The 13152-nt window shown below is 36.5% G+C and overlaps 1 protein-coding gene across 4 annotated transcripts in view; it reads right to left on the bottom strand.

Moving 5' to 3' along the window:
- The window catches only part of Osbpl1a (oxysterol binding protein like 1A), a 215194-nt gene that overhangs the window by 150664 nt on the left and 51378 nt on the right, over nucleotides 1–13152 (bottom strand). For all 4 annotated transcript variants that reach the window (XM_047526381.1, XM_047526379.1, XM_047526380.1 and 1 more), the window contains 4 exons: nucleotides 8377–8438; nucleotides 8234–8278; nucleotides 6384–6457; nucleotides 6208–6271 (listed from right to left, as the gene is read on the bottom strand). In XM_047526381.1, the coding sequence (XP_047382337.1) occupies nucleotides 6208–6271; nucleotides 6384–6457; nucleotides 8234–8278; nucleotides 8377–8438 (245 nt within the window). The remainder of the gene's footprint in view (nucleotides 1–6207; nucleotides 6272–6383; nucleotides 6458–8233; nucleotides 8279–8376; nucleotides 8439–13152) is intronic.

The raw sequence follows: 13152 nt of genomic DNA on the forward strand, positions 1-13152 counted from the left end.
AGACATCAGGAGGGAAATAAAAATATTCTTAGAAGTAAACGAGAATAAAGACACATAATATCAAAATCTCTGGGACACTATGAAAACAGTACTTAGAGGAAGATTTATTTCATGGGGTGCATTCAACAAAAGAAGTAGAAATCAACAAATAAACGACTTAACACTACAGCTCAAAGCCCTAGAAAAAGAAGAACAGACCAAAACCTAAAGTAGTAGAAGACAGGAAATAGTTAAAATCAGAGCCAAAATCAACAAAATTGAAACAAAAGAAACAATTGGAAAAATTAACAGAATAAATAGTTGGTTCTTTGAAAAAATAAACAAAATTGATAAACCCTTAGCCACACTAACAAAGAAAGAGGGAGAAAACTCAAATTACTAAAATTCGGAATGAACAAGGAAATATCACAACACACACAAGTGAAATCCAAAACATAATTAGAAGCTATTTTGAAAATCTATACTCCAACAAAACAGAAAACCTCGAAGACATCAACAAGTTTCTAGAGACATATGAATTACCCAAACTGAACGAGGAGGACATACACAACTTAAATAAATCAATTTCAAGCAATGAAATAGAAGAGGTCATCGAAAGCCTACCAACAAAGAAAAGACCAGGACCAGATGAGTTCTCAGCTGAGTTCTACAAAACCTTTAAAGAAGAGCTCCTTCCAATACTCCTCAAAGTAGTCCATGAAATAGAAGAGGAGGGAACCCTCCCAAACTCGTTCTATGAAGCCAATATCACCCTGATACCTAAACCAGACAGAGACACATCGAGGAAAGAAAATTTCAGACCAATATCCTTAATGAACATCGACGCAAAAATTCTAAACAAAATTTTAGCAAATCGCATAAAAAAATATATTAAAAAGATAGTGCACCACAATCAAGTGGGTTTTATCCCAGGGATGCAAGGTTGGTTCAACATCCGGAAATCAATAAATGTCATTCACCATATCAACAGACTTAAAGTTAAGAATCACATGATTATTTCAATAGATGCAGAAAAAGCATTCAATAAAATATAGCATCCCTTCATGCTCAAAACACTAGAAAAAATTGGGGTAGTGGGAACATTCCTTAACATTGTAAAGGCCATCTACGCTAAGCCCATGGCCAATATCATTCTAAATGGTGAAAAACTGAAAGCATTCCCCCTAAAAACTGGAACAAGGCAGGGATGCCCTCTTTCACCACTTCTATTCAACATCCTTGAGACTCTAGCCAGAGCAATCAGACAAACCAAAGAAATTAAAGGGATACGAATAGGAAAAGAAGAACTCAAACTATCCCTGTTCGCTGATGACATGATTATATATTTAGAGGAACCTGGAAATTCAACTCATAAGTGAATTCAGTAACGTAGCAGGTTACAAGATCAATGCTCATAAATCCAAAGCATTTTTATACATAAGTGATGAATCTTCAGAAAGAGAAATTAGGAAAACTACCCCATTCACAATAGCATCGAAAAAAATAAAATACTTGGGAATCAATCTCACAAAAGAGGTGAAAGACCTCTACAATGAGAACTACAGAACACTAAAGAAAGAAATTAAAGAAAACCTTAGAAGATGGAAAGATCTTCCATGTTCTTGGATAAGCAGAATTAATATTGTCAAAATGGCCATACTACCTAAAGTGCTATACAGATTCAATGCAATTCCAATTAAAATCCCAATGATGTACCTTACAGAAATAGAGCAAGCAATTATGAAATTCATCTGGAAGAATAAAATACCCAGAGTAGCTAAAGCAATCCTCAGTAGAATGAGTGAAGCAGGGAGTATCACAATACCAGATCTTCAACTCTATTACAAAGCAATAGTAACAAAAACGGCATGGTATTGACACCAAAATAGACAGGTAGATCAATGGTACAGAATAGAGGACATGGACACAAACACAAATAAATACAATTTTCTCATACTAGACAAAGGGGCCAAAAATATGCAATGGAGAAAAGATAGCTTCTTCAACAAATGGCGCTGGGAAAACTGGAAAACCATATGCAATAGAATGAAATTAAACCCCTATCTCTCACCCTGCACAAAACTCAACTCAAAATGGATCAAGGACCTCGGAATCAGACCAGAGACCCTGCATCTTATAGAAGAAAAAGTAGGTCCAAACCTTCCACTTGTTGGCTTAGGATCAGACTTCCTTAAAAGGACTCCCATAGCACAAGAAATAAAAGCAAGAATCAACAACTGGGATAGATACAAACTAAAAAGCTTTCTCTCAGCAAAGGGAACTATCAGTAATGTGAAGAGAGAGCCTACAGAGTGGGAGAATATCTTTGCCAACCATACCTCAGATAGAGCGCTAATTTTCAGAATCTATAAAGAACTCAAAAAACTCTACACCAAGAATACAAATAATCCAATCAACAAATGGGTTAAGGAAATGAACAAACACTTCACACAAGAAGATATACGAGTGATCAACAGATATATGAAAAAATGTTCAACATCTCCAGTAATAAAAGAAATGCAAATCAAAACTACCCTAAGATTTCATCTCACCCCAATTAGAATGGCAATTATCAAAAACACAAGCAACAATAGGAGTTGGCGAGGATGTGGGGAAAAAGGTACACTCATACATTGCTGGTAGAGTTGCAAATTAGTGCAGCCACTCTGGAAAGCAGTATGTAGATTCCTCAGAAAGTTTGGAATGGAACCACCATTTGACCCAGCTATCCCACTCCTTGGCCTATACCCAAAGGACTTAAAATTAGCATACTACAGAGATACAGCCACATCAATGTTCATTGCTGCTCAATTCACCATAGCCAGATTGTGGAACCAACCTAGATGCCCTTCAGTTGATGAATGGATAAAGAAACTATGGCATATATATACAATGGAATATTTACTCCGCCATGAAGAATGATAAAATTATGGCATTTGCAGGCAAATGGATGAAATTGGAGAATATCATGCTAAGTGAGATAAGCCAATCTCAAAAAACTGAAGGATGAAAGATCTTGCTGATAAGCAGATGAGGACATATAATGGGGGGTGGGAGGGGTTAGCGTTAGGGTTAGGGTTAGGTTTAGGGTTAGGGATAAGGAGGGTGGTAAGAATGGAGGAAGGAAAGACTGTATAGAGGGAAAAGAGCGGTGGGAGGGGAGGGGGGGAAGGGAAAAAATAACAGAATGAATCAAACAACATTGCCCTATGTAAATTTATGATTACACAAATGGTATGCCTTGACTCCATGTACAAACAGAGAAACAACATGTATCCCATTTGTTTACAATAATAAAAAAAAAATATGAGTGTGACCCATAATAGGGCAAGAAATTTATAATTCCACAAGCATAGTTGGAGATTTTAACATCTCTCTCAGCAACTGATATAAAAACCAGCTAAAAACTGGAAAACATCTAGATGTCATGGTGCACACTTGTAATCCTAGCAGCTCAGGAGGCTAAGGCAGGAGGACCACAAATTCAAAGCCAGCCTCAGCCAGTTAGCAAGGCCCTAAGTAACTTAGCAAGACCCTTTCTCAAAATAAAATATAAAAAGGGCTGTGGATGTAGATCTGTGGTTAAGCACCCTGGTTTTAATTCCTCTTACCAAAACAAAACAACCATCTCGCAGCAAATAACTGGGAAATGCCAACATCACAGCACATGAGGTCTAGTTACTATTTAGGACAAGCAAAAAAACTCACAAATGAGCCACAGATTTACTGACTGGGGCAAGCAAAACTCACAAATGAGCCAGAAATTTAAAATCTCTTGTAAATATGCCTAAAAAAATAGCCAGACACAGTGGTGCACACCTGAAATCCCAACAATTTGGGAGGTTGAGGCAGGAAGATTACAAGCTGGAGACCAGCCTCAGCAACTTTGCAAGACTCTGAGCACACACAAAGTATTTTTATATTTTCACACAATGAAATATTTTTCAGTCTTAGAAACCCTGTTACATGCTACAACATGGATGAAAATTGAGCATATTATGCTAAGTGAAATAAGTCAGTCACCAAAATCAAATACTGTATGACTCCACTTTTATGAGATATCTGAAGTAGTCAACCTCACAGAAATAGAAAGGGAAATACTGCTTATCAGGGGCTAGAGAGGAGGAACAGGGAGTTATTTCAATGAGTATGGAATTACAGTTTTTTTGTTAAAACTACCATATTCTTAAAAATGGTTAAGAGCATAAAGTTTATGTTCTGAGCTCTTTTGCTGCAATTAAATGTTTAATTCAAAAATAAGGAATGATTGGACTGTGAGAGCTGTAACCTAGACAGTCCATCTGGTTTGAATGAAGAGGCTGGGTGGTAACTTTGGGCAGGTGGGGTGTGGCTGGAGGAGGTGGGTCACTGGAAGGGCACATCTGCCCTGTGGCTCCTTCCTTTCCTTCCCTCTCTACTTGTGACCCCATCATGAGCTGAGCAGTATTCCCCTGGGCACTTCCCCCATGATGTTCTCCCTCACCTCAGGCCCAGAACTGGAGTAAGCCATCTGTGAATTGAGACCTTGTAAACTGTGAGCACATTTAAAAAAAAATGTTTCTATTATGTTTAAAAAAATAAGGAAGATTCTGACATTGATGTTGCAATATGGATGAATCTTGCAGACATTATGTTAAGTGGAATAAGCCTATCACAAAAGAATATAAACTAGAAGAATCCACTTACATGAGATATGTAGAGTAGTCAGAATCATAGAGATAGGAAGCTGAATGGAGACTGACAGGCTTGGAAGAGGGGGTAGCTGCAGGCGTTAGTGTTTAATGAATATACCATCAGTTTGGGAAGATGAAAAGTTTTGTGATGGATGTTCACAGCAGCACAACAATGTAAGTGTATTTAATGCCACTGAGCTGTACACTTAAAAAATGGTTAAGTATTGTTTTATGTGCATTGTACAATTTTGTTTTGTTTTGTTTTTGCAATACTGGGGATTGGGCTGGGGATATAGCTCAGTTGGTAGAGTGCTTGCCTCACAAGCACAAGGCCCTGGGTTTAATCCCCAGTACTGCAAGAAAAAAAAAAAAAAAACAGACCAAAAAAAAGAAATACTGGGTATTGGACCCAGTGCTGCTTTCATCTGAAGCAAATGCTCTACCACTGAGCTATATCCCCAGTCCCACAATTTTTATAAAAGTAATTTATAGTTATAAACACATACATAAGAAAAAAAGATCTCAAATCAATAATCTAAGCTTCTAAGGAAACCGGAAAGTGGGTAGAGACTGCTTTATAGCAGTCACTCAATGAATGTCCATTAGCTTGCACTATTATATGATCCGCAGAGGTAGGCTTTAAGCAAACAGTTATATAAGTAATAGAAAGTTATAAACAAGGTGAGGCATAACATGGGTGGACATAATCAATTTCACTGAAGCTAAAGACCAAGAAGTTTAAAAAGTACAAAGGGTTAACTTTTACAGAAAATGAGAAAAAAGGACCCTACTGAATAAAAACCTTTTTATTAAACAGATGAATCAAGGGCAGGAACAGAAAAGATTTCACCAATAGGAGGAGCAAAAACAGTAGATGGGTAAGATTATAGAGGTTCACTGGCTGTCTGGCCTCATGTGAAAGGAGGCTGGGGTGTGAGGGCACTGAAAGGGCCAGGCTCTTGGGTCTCCAGGTGTACTGTACTGCTAGGGCAGGGGACCAGGCTGATAATAAGCCACTCCCACCCCACCAAGGAAGTCCTACTGGTCCTGAGAGAGGTGTGACAGGCAGACAGGCTGATATGGTAATGCTAGCAACCCTAATGGACTTAGAGCCAGAAAAAAGAAAGTATGTCTGGACTTCAGGTCAGACAAGTCTCTAAAGAGGAAAACCTGCTTATTCTCATGGCTAGTAAAACAGCTGGAGGTGAATAGAGAGAACCTAAGATTCCTGATTTTGACATGGGCTTTCAATTCTACCATAACCCAAAAAAACTTCTAGCATCTAGATTCACCCATACACAAAGACACCCACACCTACCAAATGTTAAAAGCTCTGCATAGATGTTTTTGGATCACCCATTTTTCACAACACAATATGTGGAGATTATATACATATTTTTTTCCAAAACAGATTCCACATCTTTACTTTTTCTCAAATTAAACACATACAACTGCTTTCTAGGTCACTGCATAGAATCTCAAGATTTTACAATTTGGGGTAACCACTGGCAGAACTGATTTCACGTATGTTCAAAAGATACAAGTCTCCTCTTACCGTACATACTGCTTGAGTGAGGTGCTTGCATCCCTGGCGATAAACATGATGGACTGCATCAGGCCTTCAAAATAAACATTAAATTATCAAGACAAAAGCAAGAGATAAGTGAAAAAATTTAAGGTTTCAAAATTTATATGCTGAAAGTTAACAAGTGTAAAGATTATAATACTTACTGTTTCCTATACCATGAAAGGACTCCATGTTCTAACACGACCCAGAATAATCTCCAGCCAAAAAATCTTGAACTCTAAAGGAGAAATGACAAAGATTTCCTGAGATGATACATCTAGACTGACTTAACTGATAAAAAGTAATTAAGTTCTGACAGTTTTATCTGAGTTTTTCATCCAGATAGTAGTTTTGAACATCAAAAAATGACCAAACATGAAATGAGTTTTTAAATGTAGTAACAAAAACATAACACTCACTTACAGGGTGACAGGAACAGAAGAAATGCTGTACTGGTAAAAATCAATGACGACTACAGCTTATGGTTATTGGTCAGGAATATTTATGAAAATATCACCTGTGGGCTTCAAGGACAATTTCCTCAGTCATGAATAAATGTCTAATAGAAGAAAATTATCCTAATTTTATATAATATAAACATACATGAACATAAATAAAGGGACTGCTTGCAACTGCAAAAGAAATTATGTGCTATAATATGGTTCATCCTAAAAAGTAATTCCAAAGTACACAGAAGTTTTAAGAACCAAAAGAATTTCATATGTGCACCCTCATATGTGCACCCTATGACAATCAAGTATTAATTTTTCCCAAGTCCTCCATGGTTTGATGTTTGTAACAAACATCAAACAGTACAGAATTACTACAGAATTACTACCGTAATTCTATAGTGAGAAAAAAGTACTCTTCCAATTCCGTAAAAGTAGTAGACCATCAACACAAAATAAAACAATACAACCAGGGAAAGCCTCTTGAAGTCCAGCAGTATAAAATGGCTTACATTTTAAGACACAAGAATTATCAAATCACATATACAGATGCCCCTTAACTTACAATGAAGTTATAGTCCAATAAATTCATCACAAGTTGAAAATACTATAAAGTGAAAAATATATTTAAGGCATAGGGGTATAACTCAATGGCAGAGCACTTGCCCAATATGTGCAAGGTCCTGGATTCCATCCCCAGCAACACAACACACACACACACACACACACACACACACACATACATACATACAGGAAATATAAACTTAATATGCATAACCTACCCCAATATACAGCATAGCTAAGCCCACCTTCCATATGCTTAGAACATTTACATTAGCCTATAGTTGGGCAATATCATTTAACACAAAGTCCATCTTATAATAAAGTATTAAATATCTCATGTACACACAGAGATGGACATTTTGTAGTAACAATGGGATGCAAACTCAAAACATGCTGGGGGCATAGCACGGTGGCAGAGTGTCCAACATGCACAAGGTCCTGGGTTTGATCTCCAATTCCGCAAAAAAAATTATAAAACAAAAAACAACACACAGTTTCCAAAACTGCTGACAATATGGAACCCTATATAGTCTTGGTTGCTTCCCTTCATAATCACATGGAATGACTAGCAGCTGCAGCATGTCACCATGCCCCAGCAGCCCGGGAAAAGAGCAAAATTCAAAGTATGGTTTCTACTGAATGCAAATCCTTTTCATATCATCATAAAGCTGCAAAACGTAAAATTAAACCACTGTAAATCAAGAAACAGCTGTACTTCAGAAATGATTCCAAAAAATTTTAAAGAGAAATGATGGACCTAAGAATTTTTTTTTTTTTTTTTTTGGTACCAGGGATTGAACCCAGGAAGCTTAACCACTGAGTCATATGCCCAGTTCCAAGACTTTTTTACATTTTATTTTGAGACAAGGTCTTGTCAGGTTGCTGAGGCTGGCTTTGAACTTGCAATCCTTCTGCCTCAGTCTCCCAAGCTGCTGGGATTACAGGCATGAGCCAATGCTCCCAGCATCAGTTTTACGGTTTAAAAAACCATACCAACCTACCTTCCAGAGAGGGCCTTCAAATCGTTTCAATGCTTTGTAGATGACCTATTGAAAATATGTTTCATTAAAAACACATCTTATTTCAAGAATCCACAAATATTTTTCTAAAAATTATTATATACTTTTAACCCATTATTACAAACCTTATTACCAATAAGAACGTGTTTCATCTCAGCACCCTGGGCAAGGTCAAGAGGTTTCTGTTCTGTGTAAAATGCAAGGAAAAGGCCATCATGAGCTCAATTGTACTATAAAGTTGATGCTGCAACTGCAACTGAATCATCTTCATTCTTCCATCAACTACACTATCCCACTTCCACCACACCACCCTCCTACGCCAATCAATCACCTACCGGAAGTTGCCATCTCAATTCTTTAGGGCCTCCCTTTTGGTAGCTACTAATCCAGCAAATCAGATTAACCTCAGAACACTCTGCAGATTCTGAGATCTGTCAAGCTTTTTGGTCTTAGATCACCATTAGTTTTCTGTATTAGTTTTCTAAGATTGCTGTTACAAATTACCACAAACTACCAAATTATATTGTTATATTTATTTATATTTATAATATGCCAAATTATATTGTGCATGTATGAATATATAACAATCCCACTAATAAAAGTTTAAGTTACCACATAGTTTAAAACAATATGAACAGAGTCTCTTACAATTTATTTAAACCTTATGTAAACATATCATTACTTAACCTTTTTATAAATAGCAAACACCTGGGATGTATTGACAATTTTTTTGTTTATATTTTTTTCTTTTTTTGGCAGGGGGTGGAGGGGAAGGAGTATGCTGTGATTGAACCCAGGGGTGTTTAACCACTTGGCCATATCCCTAACCCTTTTTATTTATTTATTTTTATTTATTTATTTTATTTTTTTTAAATTTTTTTATTTTTGCAGGGCACAAGGTCTTACTAAGTTGCTTAGGGCCCCACTAAGTTGCTGAGGCTGGCCTTGAACTTGAAATCCTCCTGCCTACGCCTCCCAAATTGTTGGGATTACAGGCATGCACCACCACGCCTGGCATATTTCTTCTCATTAGAGTCTATTATGTGTCAATCACCATTTTAGGCACTGGGGATTTAGCAGTGTACATTAAACAAAACAAAAAACAAAAATGGAGATAGAAGGATAGGGAAAGAACAGAAGGAAAGAATGTTAATTTAAAAAGACATAACAGGTATAAGCTAAATTATGCCAAGATTTTTTAAATGAAGGATGTGACAGAATGAATGGGATATTTTAGATTGGAAATTGAGGGAGTTATCTGGGAAGGGATATTTAGACTGAAAAGAAGGATTGAGCCTCAAGAAAATAGAGGTGAAGGGCATTCCAGCAAAGAGAAGAGATAATGCAAAGGACCGCAGGTAAGTAGAAATGAATTACAGGAAAAGAGATAAAGTCAGAAAGGCTATACCATGTAAGGGTTTTATATGCCAGATGTTTGTGAGACAGTATAAAAAATCTGGGTTTTAATCTAAATAAGATGGAAAGCCACTGCAAGGTTTCAAGTAAAAGAGTAAGATGATCTGACTTATGTTTGAAACTGTCACATGAGTTTTAGCTATTTCATAATAGTAAGAAATTACTGTATAAATAGTATAATGCTATTGTGCTTCTGTTTTTTTAAAACTCTACTGAGATACAAATTCACATACCATACAATTTACTAATTAAAAGAGTTGTACTACTATGTTATTTTTAAAGGAGTCCTTAGCTCTTACTGATATACTGCAATATTTACAGACGAAATGGCGTACTATCTGGAACTGCTTCAAAATAATCCAGGTGGCAGGACGAGATAAAAGGAGAGCAGCCATTACTGACAATCCTGAAGGAGAATGAGGCACACATCAATTAATTATACTATTCTAGTTTAAGTTTTGAGAATTTCCATCATAATATTTTTTAAAACATCATTGTGGTTTCCAGGTGGAAAATGGATTATACACATGGGTAAGAGAAAAATCAGAGACTAGTAACCAAATGGCTCCATAGTGCTGATCAAAGACAGTGTGGTTTGGACTAGACAGTTAGAAATGAAAGAGACGGTTTTTAATATAGAGAGAAGTATATGGGTTTGAGATTATTTTAGAGTCATATTTATAGAACTGCTAATGTACAAAGCTGGAACTGATGATATATTACTTCTTTGTGAGTAAAAAGTATTTTTAAACAATAACCAAGAAATTAATCAGTCTAGTTTCTCTACCGAACACATAGGAAGATGTCTTATAAAGGTCTGCAATTCCGTATTATTTTCATTCCATCTACAGGGCACTTTTCAGAAACTATTCCTTTAGGCAAAGGGAAAGAAGATAATATGATTTCTATCATAAAATTCTGGCCTAATACCAAAAATAAATTCTGAACTCCTGCTAACTGGATGAAATCCCAGGACAGAGTCTCATTTCTAGACTCAAAGTCTAAAGTGCCTGGCATATAATAAGAACTCAATAAAATATAATTTGAACTAAATGAAAGGGCTTCCCTACCTATATGAGCTCCATAACCAATCATTTCAAAAATGTACTACATTTCTTATTGACTGAAATAAGTAGAAAATAGAAAAGATGGAATATTTTAAACTGTGCATGATAGATATTTGTCCCTTAATGGGAAAACTCAATAAAGATTCCATTCCTCTTCAAATTAATTTACATAGAATGCAATTTTAATTAAATCCCAAGAGTACTTTTTCAAGACCTAAGAAAATTATTATCATTGCCATCTGAAAGAATAAACGAATAAGAACATAAAAGAAAATCCTAAAAAATAAAGTAGTAAGGGGGAAATTTATCAGATATTAAAACAATCATTAAAGGTGCAATACTGGGGGCTGGGGTTGTAGCTCAGCAGTAGGGCACTTGCCTAGCAGGTGAGGCACTGGGTTCCATCCTCAGCACCACATAAAAATAAATAAAGGTATTGGGTCCATCTGCAACTAAAAATATTTTTGAAAAGTGCAAAACTGGCAAAGGAAAAGATGATTAAAGAAATCAGGACATAAAAAGAAAATAAATTCTTAAAATGTATGAGAAAGACATGACATCAATGGAAAAGGAAGGATTGCTTGATAAAGGATAATAAGTGATTAGCGACATGGGACTCAAGTCAGTTTTCAGGCTTGAGACCCTATCCCACACTTGCAGAGGACCAAGCCCCTCCTCAGCCTCCGGTGTCACCCAGGGCTCCCCAACTCGTCCTGCTCTGGCAGCATTCCTTTTCCTCACATGGGCCAAAAGCTCCCTTCTCAAAGAGTTTCCACAGTTGCTCTCCATGAATGTTCTTCTGGCAGAGCCTCAGGCTCAGTCCCTCTTCCGCTCTTTGTTCAGAGTCACTTCAGGGAGCCCTTCCCTTCCATGTTTTCTAAAGGCAACAGCCCCCCGCCCCCACTGCTATCACTGTATTCTTTTTACCCTCTTTCTATTTTTCTGCACCTTACTGCCTGATAACATGTATTTGCTTTTTTGTCGATCACCTCCCGACAATGCAAGCCCCAAGAGAATCCGGACACAGGCACACACCTGTGGTCCCAGCTTCTCAGTAACAACTTTTCAGTGTTTAAAAGGGAAGATTTATTTTTCAGTTGAGAATAGTATTTGCATGAAACTATATCAAGGCTTTAATAAATTGGTAAAAAGATTCTAGACATCTGTTTTTTTGGTTTTGTGCCTCTTTTTAGCCCAAGCTTTTAGGATTTCACTGCCTCAACATCAAGGCAAGAAAACAACTTTAGTGCTTACCTAATAATTGGTAGATAAAATTAAAATGATGCACTGTGGCTGCCCCCATTGCTGTATAGTTCTTGAAGTCCATTAGGGAAATCCTTTCCAGATGCCTATACCCTCCTTCCATTTTTACATATTGACCTCAAATGTCTGTATAATGCCACTAACATTAAAAGGTAATCATGATTCTTTAGTTAGTATTATAATTCTTATGCACATCTTTTACTTTTAATATACAGAAAAGTATCCATAAACAAAGTTTTTAAAATGTTAAATATGGTTTTAATGTTGAATATACTACACGATGTAGCTATCCTTCTACAATTTGCTCTATTCAAATTTTATCCACGTTGACATATGTAGCTCTAGTTTTATCTATTCTAGTATTATTGCAAGGACAATCCACAGCTAGGTTTCTATTTTAAGTAGATCTAAAATAAATGTCATAGTACTTACCCCTTTATCCTCATGTAAATTTTTCCATGTGGATGAATTTTAATCTAGGTTTAATGTCTCTATGTAAAGCCTTCAGTCAAATGCTTATTTTCCCCTCACCTGTATATCTCCTTTAGAGAAGTGTCTGAACCTTTTGAAATTGGGTTGCTTACTTCCTTTTGAGTTATAAGGGTTTTTTTTTTTAATATAGCTTTAATACAAGTCTACTATTGTATCACTTTTGCCAATATTTTCTCCCACATAGCAGCATTTTAACAGTACCTATTAAAAAGCAAAACTTGCTAAGCTGGACACAGTTGTGCACACCTGTAATCCCAGCAGCTCAGACAATAATCCCAGGAGGCTGAGACAGGAAGATTTCAAATTCAAAGCCAGCCTCAGCAAAAGCCAGGTTCTAAGCAACTCAGTGAGACCCTGTCTCTAAACAAAATGCAAAAGAGGGCTGGGGATATGGTTCAGTGGTCAAGTGCCCCTGAGTTCAATCCCCAGTACCTCCCCGACCCCACAAAAAAAAAAAAAAAAGTAAAACTTGCTAATTTTTACGAAGTCCAATTTATCAATATTTTATTCATTTTTGAATCTCATATTTAGGAATATTTTTGCCAAACCCTAAGTAAGATTTTTCTGGTTTTTAAAAATTTTTTAATGAGTTTAACCCTTTTATTCATGTCTGTGATCCACTGAGAGTTTATTTTTTACATACAGTATGAGGTCAGGGCCAAG

Source organism: Sciurus carolinensis, chromosome 15 (genome assembly GCF_902686445.1).
Source record: "Sciurus carolinensis chromosome 15, mSciCar1.2, whole genome shotgun sequence".
NCBI lineage: Eukaryota > Metazoa > Chordata > Mammalia > Rodentia > Sciuridae > Sciurus > Sciurus carolinensis.